This window comes from Barbus barbus, assembly GCF_936440315.1.
Source record: "Barbus barbus genome assembly, chromosome: 6".
Classification (NCBI taxonomy): Eukaryota; Metazoa; Chordata; class Actinopteri; order Cypriniformes; family Cyprinidae; genus Barbus; species Barbus barbus.
In genome coordinates this window covers 27,990,370-28,003,432 of record NC_136734.1, presented here as the reverse complement: position 1 = coordinate 28,003,432, position 13,063 = coordinate 27,990,370, and the positions used below count along the sequence as shown (strand labels likewise).

Genomic DNA, 13,063 nt, shown 5'->3' with positions numbered 1-13,063 from the left:
GACACTTTTATGACACTTTGGGTCCTTTTTGAAGCTTGAAAGTTTCCGTGTCCATTGACTGTAATTGAAACGTTCATCAGAAATTTGTGCACAGTGGCAGTAGTAGTCAGCAGCTTTTGGATGACATGAGAATGAATAAATGAAAGGATTCTACCAGCCTGGTGAGCCACGGGCCACTCTGAATGTCATTGGTTTTGAATACAGCAGGTGGATGACACCACCTAAATCCTCTTCCTGCTCTAGGGCCAAAGCGGGCGATTGTGATGGAATTCCAAATAGGATTTTGCTGCCTTGCTTGCGTAACAATGAGATATGTACGAGAATCTCTGCCACTGCTAATAGCTGCAATGCGGATACCACCACTGAAACACCAGCTAATTATTTAGCAATAAGGTCTAACATAAAAATTACTTAAAACTGACTTTGAAATCAGAGAGCAGTTACTGTATTAATCACAAAAAGTTGGATCCTATAATAACAGAATCCAGTCATAAATTATGGAATTTACAATATATAGGCCTAGGGTTTTATTTTTTCTCAAATTCCATTTTTTGTTTTTTTTCCCAAATTCGGTTTAAATTTTTCTGGATTCCATTTTCTCCCATATTAAGTTTTCTAGACTCTGTTTTAATGGTTAAATATTCCTATTTAAATTTTGAGGCTTATTATTCACAGACATTAGTCTATAATGCATTTTGACTTAAGTGCGCTGACCTACTTTTGATCATCCATCCAAAACTGATCAAATTCTGAGACATTCCGCATTATAAATTTTTATGACTGGATTCCACTATTCTGTCTGCGTTGTCCACATCGCAGAAATCCTAAGACCCTAAATATAAAGCAGAACATCACAAAATTTGCCAATAAATCAAATGCAGCGTTTCACCTACCGCTCATACTCAAACACACACACAATGCTCCTGCTGTCTCACTATATGACGACATGAACCTCATCTCCAGAGCTGCTCCATAAGTCACTTCACAAGCTTTACAACATTTTATTTGATAAAAACTACTGTTAGATACAAACGAAAACTCAAAGTTTTTTGCTACAACTTGCAGAAATTTAAGTTTGGTTTGAAATCATGATGACAAATATATTATTATTGTACAGTAGGGGTGTGCGATACAAAGATTTATGATCGTGGATTATTAAAATGTCTCCACGATCTGCTTTTGAAGAAATATCGTAGTAGGGATGGGCGATATGGGCTTAAAAATATATCACAATATTTCTGGTATTTATTGCAATAACGATAACAATTACGATAATTCAGGGAATCCTGTTTCGTTAGGGAAAAATATTATCTTTCCTATTTTTACCCAAAATAGGGTGTTGGGAGCATTGCTGAGTACACACTGTTTAATTCATACTGGAAGCCGGAGGGCGATATAACTCCCCATATCCATAGTAGAAGTAATACTACGGACAACGCTCCATGAAGGTATCCAGTTATCACTGAATAAAACGCAAAACGGGGATAGAGAACATTTAACTGATGAAACTCGGAGACAACAAATCTCGATTGCACAAAATCTATTTTTTGTGTTCTTCAATCTTGAGTATTTTTATAAGTATATTTATAACGCAATGCTAATCGATATTGCCTTTATCACTGTATATAATACTATCATTCTGTAATATGAAACCACGTCTGGTCATAAAAAAATATATCAAACACTCGACTATGTTATTAAGTTATCCTCAATTTCACGTCCAGCCTTCGCTCCGCACTGTCGCGCACATAAATATGTCAACAGCTACACTTTATCGTTATTATTGTGGGAAGACTAATTCTAATCGTGGGGAGAATTTTTACCGGTATATTGCAAACGATAAGATATCGTCCATCCCTATATCGTACTATCGTGCTACAGTGCATATTCTACACTGAAAAAAAATAAATTTATTGAATTTACTGAATTTTTTTTTATGTAAGTGGTTGCAATCAACTTATTTTGCTACATTTAAATAAACAAATTTAGTTGACCAACTTTCAACTAAATTTATTTAAATGTAGCTAAAATAAATTGTTTAACTTAGTAGCATTTTTTTCAGTGTTATCAGCTGCAGTTCTGGCGCCTCAGTCTCGATATACTGTACAATGCGACATACATTCACATCAAATGTTAACCATGCGGTAGAGTTACACTCACGGGACACAGCACTTATTCGCAATCACAAAAGTACATTATATGCATGTGCTTTAAAGCCTTGCTTCATTCGCATTCTGTTCTGACATGCGCTTTCTCTTTCAGCTGAAGCACTAAAAAAAAAAACAGCACATGATTACTGGAATAAGTTATCTTTTGCATCTAATACTGTAAAAAAAACGCACAAGTTTACATATAAACACAGTAGTGCTGTCAAACGATTAAAGTTTGAAAGTTTTTGTTTGCATAGTATACGTGCGTGTTCTGTGTATATTTATTATGTATATTTAAATACACACATACAGAATATATTCTGAAAATATTGACATGTATTTACATTCATATCATTTATATTATAAAATATGTTTAATATGTAAACATAACATTTTCTGAAATATATAAATGCATGCGTGTATTTATATATACATAATAAATATACATGAACACGCACATATACAGTACACATACAGGTATTTTGTAAACAAAAACTTTTATTTTGGATTCGATTAATCGAGAATAATCATTTGACAGCACTAAAACGCAGTTGGTTATGTCTAAAGTGAAAGTAACTGAACCAGCAACTGTTTGGTTACCCACATTCTTCAAGAACACATTTATGTTCAACAAAGGAAAGAAACTCATTCAGGTTTAAAAACAAGTCGAGAGTGAGTAAATGAATTCATTTTTGGGTGAACTATCCCTTTAATGTTCATAAAACAACACGAACTTTAATCCAGTTGCTTTAGTGTATAATTGATGTATTTAGGGTTTTATTTTTATATTTGTTAATTCAGTCCCTTGAACTCTACTTCTAAATACACTTATTGTCCCTGAAAAATAAAGTACTGTTTGTTTTATTTGTATATTATGTGTATTTATAATGTATATCTTTGTTCTTATTTTTTTAATAACAAAGATAAAATAATGTCAAAGATTTTTGGCCTAAATATCTGCCACTCTTTTATTCTATATCTTGTTTCCTTGTAAGTCTTTGTTTTTAAAATAGGGAAATTAGTTTGGCTTTACCGCTCAGACAACTTGCAAAATAGTAAAACCAACATGGCAAAGAATTATGATAAAACCGCAAATTGTGATATTCCTGAAAAAAATCATGATATGATATTTTTGCCATATTGCCCACCCCTATTATACAGTAAAATGTACTTCAAAATCAAAATAACAACAACAATAATAATAATAGAGTTATTAAAACACTTTTTAAGGGGTGTAACATGATTTTTAATCCATGTTTTTATTTAAACTGTAAACATCTGTTGTGCAGCACTTTGTAAAAAATGAATGCAATTATTCAAATTTTATTTGATTACATTAAAAGATTAAGTTCTATGCACTCATACATTACAACAGTCTTTGATTATAAATGTATAATGAATCATAAAACAGAATCCAGAAACATTCAATCAGAAAAGCCAAATTTAAGATAAAAGTAAATAAAATAAAAATAAAGCTGATTTTATAGAGCCCTAAATACAGATTATAAATAAGATTTATGACATTAGGAAAACATTAGGTTTTACGGACAAATACATATGCTGGTTAAACTCTACAACCTGTGAATTGAGCTTAAATGTTTAGATTTATAAACCCAGTGGGCTAAGTGTCTATACAAACTCACTTTACCACAAATAAAGAGCCATGTAGCATTCAGAACGGAGCTCAAAATCTGGATCTGTTGTTTAGCTCATAACCAACAAACAAAAGCCCCTGTTTTGTTGACATTTCACCTTTCAATGTGGTTTTACAGCTTTACTATTCAGCTAAATGCCATGCAGGTCAACAATGAACAGAAGCAAATCAAACTAAGGGTAGAGATGTCAAAATACTTCAGTGATGCTGCTAACTCATTAATTGCTGTAAAACAGTTTTTAATCATGCCACATAGGGCAAATCTTTCTCAATTGAGCAACAAGAGTTTCAGCAAAGACAATGCTGTATAATGACAGCTGCAGGTATTGAAAAAGGTTGCTTTTAAGTCTGCATACCTGCTGATGGTGAGACATCCATCGTAACGCTCAATACTCTGATGAATGCAGCCTAAACGATACGTGCTTAACACAAAAACGATATTTGGTAAATGTGCAATGCAACCTGAAACTGTCAGGCCTTTAGAGGAAACAAAACTTCCTTAAACTCTCAACAGATTCTCCCTGCCTATATATGTTCAGTTGTTTCTCTCTATCGCTCGCACACACACACGCTCTCGAAGCTGCATCCTCTCCAGCCTTGCGGCAACTTCCTGCATCTCCTGACTAATTTTACCCAGCATCCTGACCCATTTCCCAAGGAGCACAAGAAAACAGGCACAGAGGAGCCGATGCAATGATGTCCATACGCATAAACAGGCTAATGCATCCTGACGGCCAGCCCAAACATTACCATGTCAAGATTTCAGCGTGGCCTCCAGCTACATCATGCACCAGCAACAACTAAACAAGAACAAAGGAATAAGAAATAAAGACAGCTATAACTGAACCATAATGCACTTTTAACCATGTACAATGAGTTCTTCCATCCTTCTGGTTCTATAAAACATTTATTTGATAAATGAAATCCATGTAATGGAATTGTAAACGCCAAAAGTTAAAACAGACAGTCTGCAATACTGCAAACAGAAAGCAGTCAATACAAACATATCTGGCATTTCTTCAACTTTTTTTTATGTCCCACAATTCGTCAAACCACAGAAAACCCTGCACACTACATAATATTCACTAAAACACTAACCGGGTGTTGCAGCCCAAACACTTGTCCTCCTCCTTCGAGATAACTGAAGGTTAATGCAAGAAGTACAAATGCAAGTAAACCTCCAAGACAGTGTACTAACGCTTTTAGAATGGATCTGAAGGAATCAAACTCAGAGGCATACTGAATGGAACAATGACAACCAATCAACTTTTGCTCTTCCAGCTGAAATGACAGAAACATTTTGGCCTTTTTTTGCATCACAAAAAAAAATTGAAGTGTTTCTAAGGAAAGGGGAAGGTTTTAAACAAAAACCACATTGCATTGAAGGTGCACTCAGCAAGTTTCTGTTCACATTTATCTGGTTTTTATTCACTCCAACTGATACATTTTCATTAGTCCCTGCATTTATTCTCAATCTCAGCTCTGTTTTTACATGAAATGTATTTTTAATAGTAAATCTCAATTATAGGTTGTCAACATGGCAAAGGGGCATATAAAATAAAACACCTTTTTCTTAAAGACTGATAAGACTTGACACTTTATCTCAAGTGTATCATCACTTCAACATAATTTCTCAAAAGTGCTGATCATTTCACAATATTTAAAACTTTACCTTGCATTAGGTTTCAAAGATGATTTTTAATGCATCCACCCTCTTGGATCTGACAAGATATCCCACACCTACAGGAAGTTCAGCCAGCTTGTTTAAACTAGTCTTGGCCACTAATCTCTCCATGTATTGATTGATTAAACGAATTTGATGATTCTGCATATTTTCGGACGAACATTTCTTCCAAGGCTTGATCTTTTATCTCCAACTGATTTAAACTTTAATTTTCTCATAATTCAGTGAAAAGAGGACAAACCAGACCAGACTGACAGTTCCAACAACTGACTTCAGCAAAGCAAGCTAAAAGTTGACAAAAATTCAGATAAATCACATTGGCTTTGGTTGCAAATTAAAGTGGTTAAACTTAAGCTTTATTTGTTTAGTGATCACTCGCTCTCTGTTCTTCTAATGTGATCAGCAAACAGAGATTCCAAGATTCGAACGTTCCAATTTCAAATGAAAGATTCTAACATTCTAAACTAGCAATTTAAAATAGAAAAATCGAACATTTCATATTATCATTACAATTAGTATTATTTTTAATTCAAAAATTCAAACAGACCCAGCTGCAGCAACTTTCGCTTCCCACACTGTTCAAACACAAAGTCAAAAGGGTTACCTAATCCATCCATATAATCACAGCACTACACGTTCCACCCTAAAAGCATGTCAGTTCAGATATGAAACATTAGAATTTATTAAATCAATCCCCCGTTTTGAGCCCATCTGGCCTGATCCACGCTGCCATGATCCCTTCGCATGCACAGATTCTTAAACTTACGCACAGCAATGCAATCTTCGCCAAACATTACGTGACAGAACGAGCATGCGCCTGTTCTCACCTTCTCAGCTGTCGTAGGAAAAATATATCCAGGCCCGACTTTAATTTTGTACTAAATACAGCTTTAGTTCCCCAGCAGCAGTCCCTGATCGCGCGTACGCTCCCTGTGCCTCTGCCTCACTCAACTTGTCCGAGACTCGCCGGAAGCCACGCCTTGTTTTGTTTTCCCCGCCTCACGTAGAACGTGATTAGACAAAAGAACAATGAGTGGCGTCAAAGTCAACCAATCACAAAACATATTCATCGTAGCCCTGCCCACTCGGAGCGTAAACAGGTATGAAGTTCAATCTGGACGACGTGACTGCACCTACTTGTCGAGCCAGTTTGAGGACGTTATACGTGCAGTGAAGTCAGTAAACGTTACGTCGATTAGCTGATAGTATCATGGTGGGAGTACAATGAGGTATAAACACGAACTTTGGATATCTATTTGCTTTTTTTGACCTCAACCTATATGTTGAGGTTGGTTTTCCTATTCGGAAATTACCACAAGATGGCACCATTATGCAGGGATGGAATTCACAATTTCATTATATTCTGCATTCCTACATCTAATAAATAAATACATTTGCTTTATAATATACGATATTCTGTTTAATTAAACAATAACCTTTTAAAAGTGGTTTTAAGTAAAAAAAAAATATCTGAAGAATGTTCCCAAAAAGATTAATGTACAAGAATCTGACTATATGTCAATAATGATTATTTTAATGGCTTTGCAATGCAAATATGATAAATAATAATAATAATTTGGTACTGTAAGCATGCCATATTGGTCTGGTTTAATAGCAGCACAATGCAACACTAGAAGTTTCTGCTCCATCCCTCTATCCACCAAGGGGTCCATGCATTACATGAATAGCATCCTTCTCAGAAATGTTCCTACCTTTTCTTACTGAAGGTTTTCTCTCTAGCGCTTTGTCAGGTGATTTCTTCGGTAGATCAAATGCTGCTTTCATCTGTGACACTTTCACAGACTGTGTTGGATCTAAGGTCAGATCGACCCGGGCCTCAGCTGGCTTGGTCCACTCCTTCATCTTCTTCTGCAACTCAATAGTTTCTTTTATCATATCAGAGACATGTCTTTTCTGTGCACCATGTGGTGCTTCCATGATGGTGGTTGGGCTGCTTTCTATTGCGTGCTTTTGGTCGAGCTGGCTTGAAGGTTTCTCCTCTAATGCATGATTATTTGCTTTTGTCGACAGCTTGTTCTGGTCTTTATCTTGTTTCTCGTTAGCTTGCATAGTTATAAGGTTGCACATGGAGGAGGAATGTTGCACATCTTGTGCAGCAGATGTGTTTGCTGCGTTGTCTGCTAATGCAGCTCCGGCAGCACAACCATCCCGCACCTGATCGGATACGTCTGTCGGGCTTACAGTGGAATGGGTTGTTGCATTTGTTAAAATCTTCAAAAAAGATTTTTCTTGAAGCTGAGAAGAACCAGACAGAGTGACTTCTGTTTTCTTGTCCACACTTGGCCTATCATCTATGCGACCAGAAGTTGTCTCAGGACCAGCAATGAGCTCAGAGATGGAACCAGTTGCAGATGTTTCCTTATGCAAGCTGAGAGTAGACTCTGATGGCGTCATCATGTCGCCCGAGTTAGCGTTTCCCACTAACCTCTGTTGTCTTGTAGGATCTTCTACATCAATCACTGCACTTACAGAAGAGGAACATTCTGGATCCATCTCATGTGTAGTATCCTTCACTGTCTCTGGAAGGGGTTTTATCACTGCTTCAGTCAGAAACTGTTCCAGACTTTTCTCTGTGTGTACTTTGGCCTTTGTTGAAAGAGGGGAATCCTCTTTTTCATTTTTTTGCATAACTTGAACATCAGATTTACAAGGGGGCTTCAAATCCGTAATGTCTTCAGAGAATGCAATACATTTCTCATCTTCATAGCTTTGTAGCCGTACTTTGTTTTCACCCAGCATACCTACACTGGCAATATTAGATGTCACAGAACAACCCTCTTCCCTTTCTGTTCCACGCAGAGAAAGGTCTTTTATCTCGGTTTTCTTTGCATGGTAATGATGGGGACCCTTTGAAGCAGATTCCAGATTTTCTCTTTCTTTGGTCTCTCTCATGCCATCTTTATTTTTATGACCTCCAGCGGGTGATCTCCCAAGTGAAGGTTCCTCTGTCCAAGGGCTCTCCAAGTCTGACACGTTAAATTGCCATTCTTTCTGAAGCCGGTCCTGTGTGAATTCGCCCGCAGATATTTGTCGATGGCTCTCTGAGTGACCCCGAGGTGACTTGGATGCCACTTCTAAGGCGCTGAGGTCCTCTGAGCTCAGACTCACAGCTTTGCTTTGTAAATCCGCACCTGCCAGAGATGAACTAGTAAATCTGGTCTTTATGACATCATCTGTTGGCTGACGCCCCGTAACGTTTTCTCTGGCTCTGCAGACATCCTTCATCGACCGCCCCTGGGTTTCTGCATTCATCAGGGACGAGCGTTCAGCGCTGGAGGTTTCTGCTTCTCTGGCTCCGTAGACATCCTTCACTGACCACCCTTGGGTTTCGACGTTCTTCAGGGAGGAACGTTCAGAGTTTGAAGTTGCTGTTACAACCTCATCTGGATTCTCTGGCAGCTTCTTCTGTATTTCTTTGTTGCTGTGCTGAATTGCCTCAGTGATGTCCTTTGATGTTTCTGCTTGTGAGTTCATCACGAAGTTTGATGTTGTGGGCTTGTTAATCGGCCTCTTGTTTTGCGATTCAGTCGTGCTGGTCTTCAACTTGATGTTTTCGGTAATGACTAAAGCTTGGTCTTGAACTGTGAAGTGAACATTGGTGTTGGCGTCCCCACCACGTGGTTTTGAAACATCCTTCCCTTCCAGAATCTCCAAGGTAGGACCTGTAACATCACAGGCAGCGTTTCCATTCTCTTCCTGGCTCTTTAGCTTGTCGTCATCTCCACAGACAGACTCCATTTTGTTCTTTACATGTGAAGCGCACTTCTTACTCCTGTTTTCTCTTTTGCGACCGCTTTCAACTTTGTCTTTACCAGGAAGGCCACACCTAAGTTTCCCCTGATGGTCTTCTAGTGTACTCTCCAAGTTTTTTCTCTCGTGGTCTGGTTCACCGTTAGACTGTGCGATTCCATTCAGCTGCTGTGGAGCCAGCAGTCCAGCCCTGGCTTCCTCACAACTCTTTCTTCCTGCCTCTTTCTCGCCATACCCTCCCTCCGCAACCCCCCCATCTGTGGGAGCACACACCTTATCATGAGAATCCAAACCATGCACTGGTGTAGGTGATGGTGACTCCCTGTCTGGGCCTCCATCCAACCCTCCACCGCCTGTGTTCTCCTCATCTGTCCCGATACCATGAGTTTCAATGTTTAGATTTCCTTCCTCTTTGGCCCCCCCAGGGTCTGGGCTTGGTCCCTTTTCCTCTGGTCCTGCAGAGCTGTTGTCCTGCCCTAGCTCCCCCTCCTTGCCCTGGTTTTGTCCCATTCTGTGGAAAAAAAAAAGTGAGAGAGATGTTACTGGCAGTGTGCTATTGCAGACCACAGGACGTTAATGATGGCATGACTCTGGCATGCAGGTTGTGCCAGTGTTTATCTGAAATTCTTCCACACTTTCACTCCCCTGTACTGTGTCTTTTACTGATGCTCACTAACTGTCTTTTTCACCTATCTGTCTCTACTTGTCATTTCGGATTAGTTTATTCTTATAATCACGGTCAAATCTGACTTGTTCTGTTTGCTTTAGCTGATGTTTTGCTCTTAAGTTTTGCTCTTAAGTCTCTTAGTTTCTGGTATGAACTACTAAAAAGCTCAAAGTGGGGGTTGACAGGGTTATTATAGTTAAATAAAACTAAAAACAAAACTCAAAACATTTCTATTACTTGAAATAAAAAAAACATTACTTGAAATAAAATATAAAAACCTTAAAGTTATTTTATTGTAGCTAGTTGCCAAAGCAACATTTCATCATTTTCATTTAATTTAAAATATAAATCTAAAACTGAAATAAAAATGAATAAAATAACAAACACACAACAAAAATTCTAAAACGTAATTTAAAACTTTAACTAATTTAAAACTTCAATTAAGATTAAAATGGAAAACAAAATTAAAAACAAATGTTATTATAGAAAAAGAACCTATAATTGTATCTCAGTGATACTGAAGTAACACTGGTGGATGAAGTACAAATATCCTATACATGAATGAATATACAGATACCCTGCTGAAATATATCCAATAAAAGTCCATTTTCACTTGAGTAAAAGTATAAACATTTTACTTTTGAAGTTGATGATATTTCTACCAAATAAGAAAAAAATCATACATTTGTTAATCAATTTCAATATACAATTTCATAATTATGACATAAAAAGTCAACATTGTGAGATACTCAATAGTTAAAATGAATTAAAGTCAACATTATGACATAGGAATCCCAACAATTCTATTCATAATTATGATTTACCAAAGTTCTGAGTTATAGTAGGTTACAGCTCATTGTTATGAATTATGAGGAGCATACTTAAGCTTTGAGGATCTTTTTTTTCTTTTATTGCATTGAGAAAAACGGTTCATATTACTCCTGGTTCATTCGTCATCATTTTGAATGAGACAAGACCAATTCAGTTGTTTGTTAGACTCACTCTGACCGGATCACTGATCAGTGAGTTTTTAATCAGATCTGTCAAATTCACAAATTAATCATTCAGTGCAATTTATGAATAACCAGCTCAAAAGATTGATTTATTCACAAATTTGATATAACCTGCTTTTTTTTTAGTACAACAACAAAATGCAAGTTACCGTTCACCATTGTACAAAACTATCCAAGTGAAACAGCAGCAATGTGTTTTACTTGAACCTCGACTTTGGTGGGAACGGTGTTCTTTCCTCGGTGTCTTGTGACTGCAGCATATCTGAGCAGCCATGGACTGTTCATGCTTGTCTCGTTACATGAACTGTACTGTCAGCAAGAACACCAGGAATTAGAGTCGTGAGATTTTGCAGAAGATCTCTAAAGCACTGTCAATCCCAGTCCTCGCAGAATTGGCAGGTTCACACCTACATTATAAAAATAATGTATATTTCATCCGTTTGTCTGTTGGATTGTCAGTCAAAGAAACCCTAAAAATACTACTTTATGTTGTTCTGAACATATATATTTATTTACATTTATGCATTTAGCAGATGCTTTCATTGCATTCAAATTACAGTTTTTACATTTTATCAGCGCTTGCTTTCCCTGGGAATCGAACCCATGACCTTGGCGTTGCTAGCACCACGCTCTACTATTTGAGCTACAGGAAAGCATATAAACATATAAAGTATATATTGAGATAAATATTGACTGTTTGATGCTTGATCCCGTATATTAAATGTTTAAAGCACTAGATTTGAGAAGTGAAAAAAGGTCTGAAAAATTACAGAAAATTACAGTATCTTGGTGACGAATAAGGGACACAAATAAGTGCGTCAGGCGATTCAATCCCCAGACACGCATTTGGATCATAATCTTGCGCTCTGTCACACATTATTTGAAGGGCTTATGGGCTCATGAAAGCCACTGATGCAATCTTTACTTTGGGTCACACTTCCTCTCTATTTCCTGTCTGCACATCTCCAAAAAATTCTCTTGATTCCTCTGCTCATCTGTCAATGCCTCCTCTCTCTGACCCAAAGGCAGTGTGAACATAAAAGTGAAATTGTATTTTTCTGTCATCATTACTGCATTTTGGAACATTTATGGCTAGTTCATGTCCCATTTACTAATAATTCTGCTTTTGTTAGGGCCAAATACTACTAGCGATATTTTGTCTCAGAATATATATTGAAAATGGAATTTCACAACCATTTGATATTTGAAAGACACAGGTACTTTTTCAGCAAGGACACAATAAATCGAAAGTGTCAACAAAGACATTTTATATTTTTTACAAACAATTTGTGTTTTAAATAAATGTTGTTCTTTTGAACTTTCTTTTCATCAATGAATTCTGAAAAATTGTATCATGGTTTCTCCAAAAAATATTACGCTGCACGACTGTTCAAAAAAATGACCTGTTTTAAAAATGTTTTAAGTAGAAAGCAGTTCATTTAAATTGTAATAATATTTTACAATATTGCTGTTTTAATGTAATTTTCATCAAATGAATGCAGCCTTGGTGATCATAAGAGACTTTTAAAAATAATAATAATAAAAATCTTAATGACCCTGAACTTTTGAACAGTTTATGTAAAATGTTTAGGACTGTAAAACGTTCAGTAAAAACAAAATAAATTCATTAAAAGAAAGAAAGAAAATGGTTAACAGGATTATTTTTTCTGTAAAAAATATAAATATTAAATATATATATATATATATAATAGGGCTAATAGTGAAACAACAGCAAAAAATTATCTTTTATTTAAAAATGTATCTTGCATTGCATATTACTATTGAATCTATTAAATCTATGAAATACTATGACTAACTTGGGCATCTTGTTATTTTATGATTCATGAGGACACACATGGCACACATATGTCATATTCTGAGAAATATCTGCTTAAATTTTAAGTGCAGCTGAATTTAGAATCAGTTTCGATGTAACAGAATATATGCATACATTTACAGTAGGAGTAATGCAGAAGGCCTCTGCTGTAAACACGTACAAAATATAAGTCTCTAAAATGATATTGTGTTTCCTGAGCATCTGCTTGGACAGCCCTCACAAACACATTTACAGGAACCCGCACGCAGAACTGGAGGCTTCCTCGTCATATGACAGAGTTCAGCAAA

General features: G+C 36.5%; 2 protein-coding genes across 5 annotated transcripts in view; both read right to left on the bottom strand.

The window, feature by feature from the left end:
• The window catches only part of coro1ca (coronin, actin binding protein, 1Ca), a 48,476-nt gene extending 42,008 nt beyond the window's left edge, over positions 1-6,468 (bottom strand). For 2 of the 4 annotated variants that reach the window (XR_013784362.1, XM_079419836.1), the window contains exon 1: positions 6,316-6,468. Coding sequence is in view for 1 of the 4 variants with exons in the window: in XM_079419835.1 (XP_079275961.1) it covers positions 4,161-4,182 (22 nt within the window). In the remaining 3 variants the exon portion in view is untranslated. Of the gene's footprint in view, positions 1-4,160; positions 4,280-6,315 lie in introns of those variants that run through there. The other 2 variants (XR_013784363.1, XM_079419835.1) reach the window with 1 other exon arrangement.
• A 673-nt stretch (positions 6,469-7,141) lies between these two features.
• Positions 7,142-9,769, bottom strand: LOC306870755 (uncharacterized protein; the record flags this gene model as incomplete). Its single annotated transcript, XM_079418179.1, has 1 exon — positions 7,142-9,769. The coding sequence occupies one exon, from the start codon at positions 9,767-9,769 to the stop codon at positions 7,142-7,144; it is 2,628 nt and encodes an 875-aa protein (XP_079274305.1).
• Positions 9,770-13,063: the final 3,294 nt, after the last annotated feature.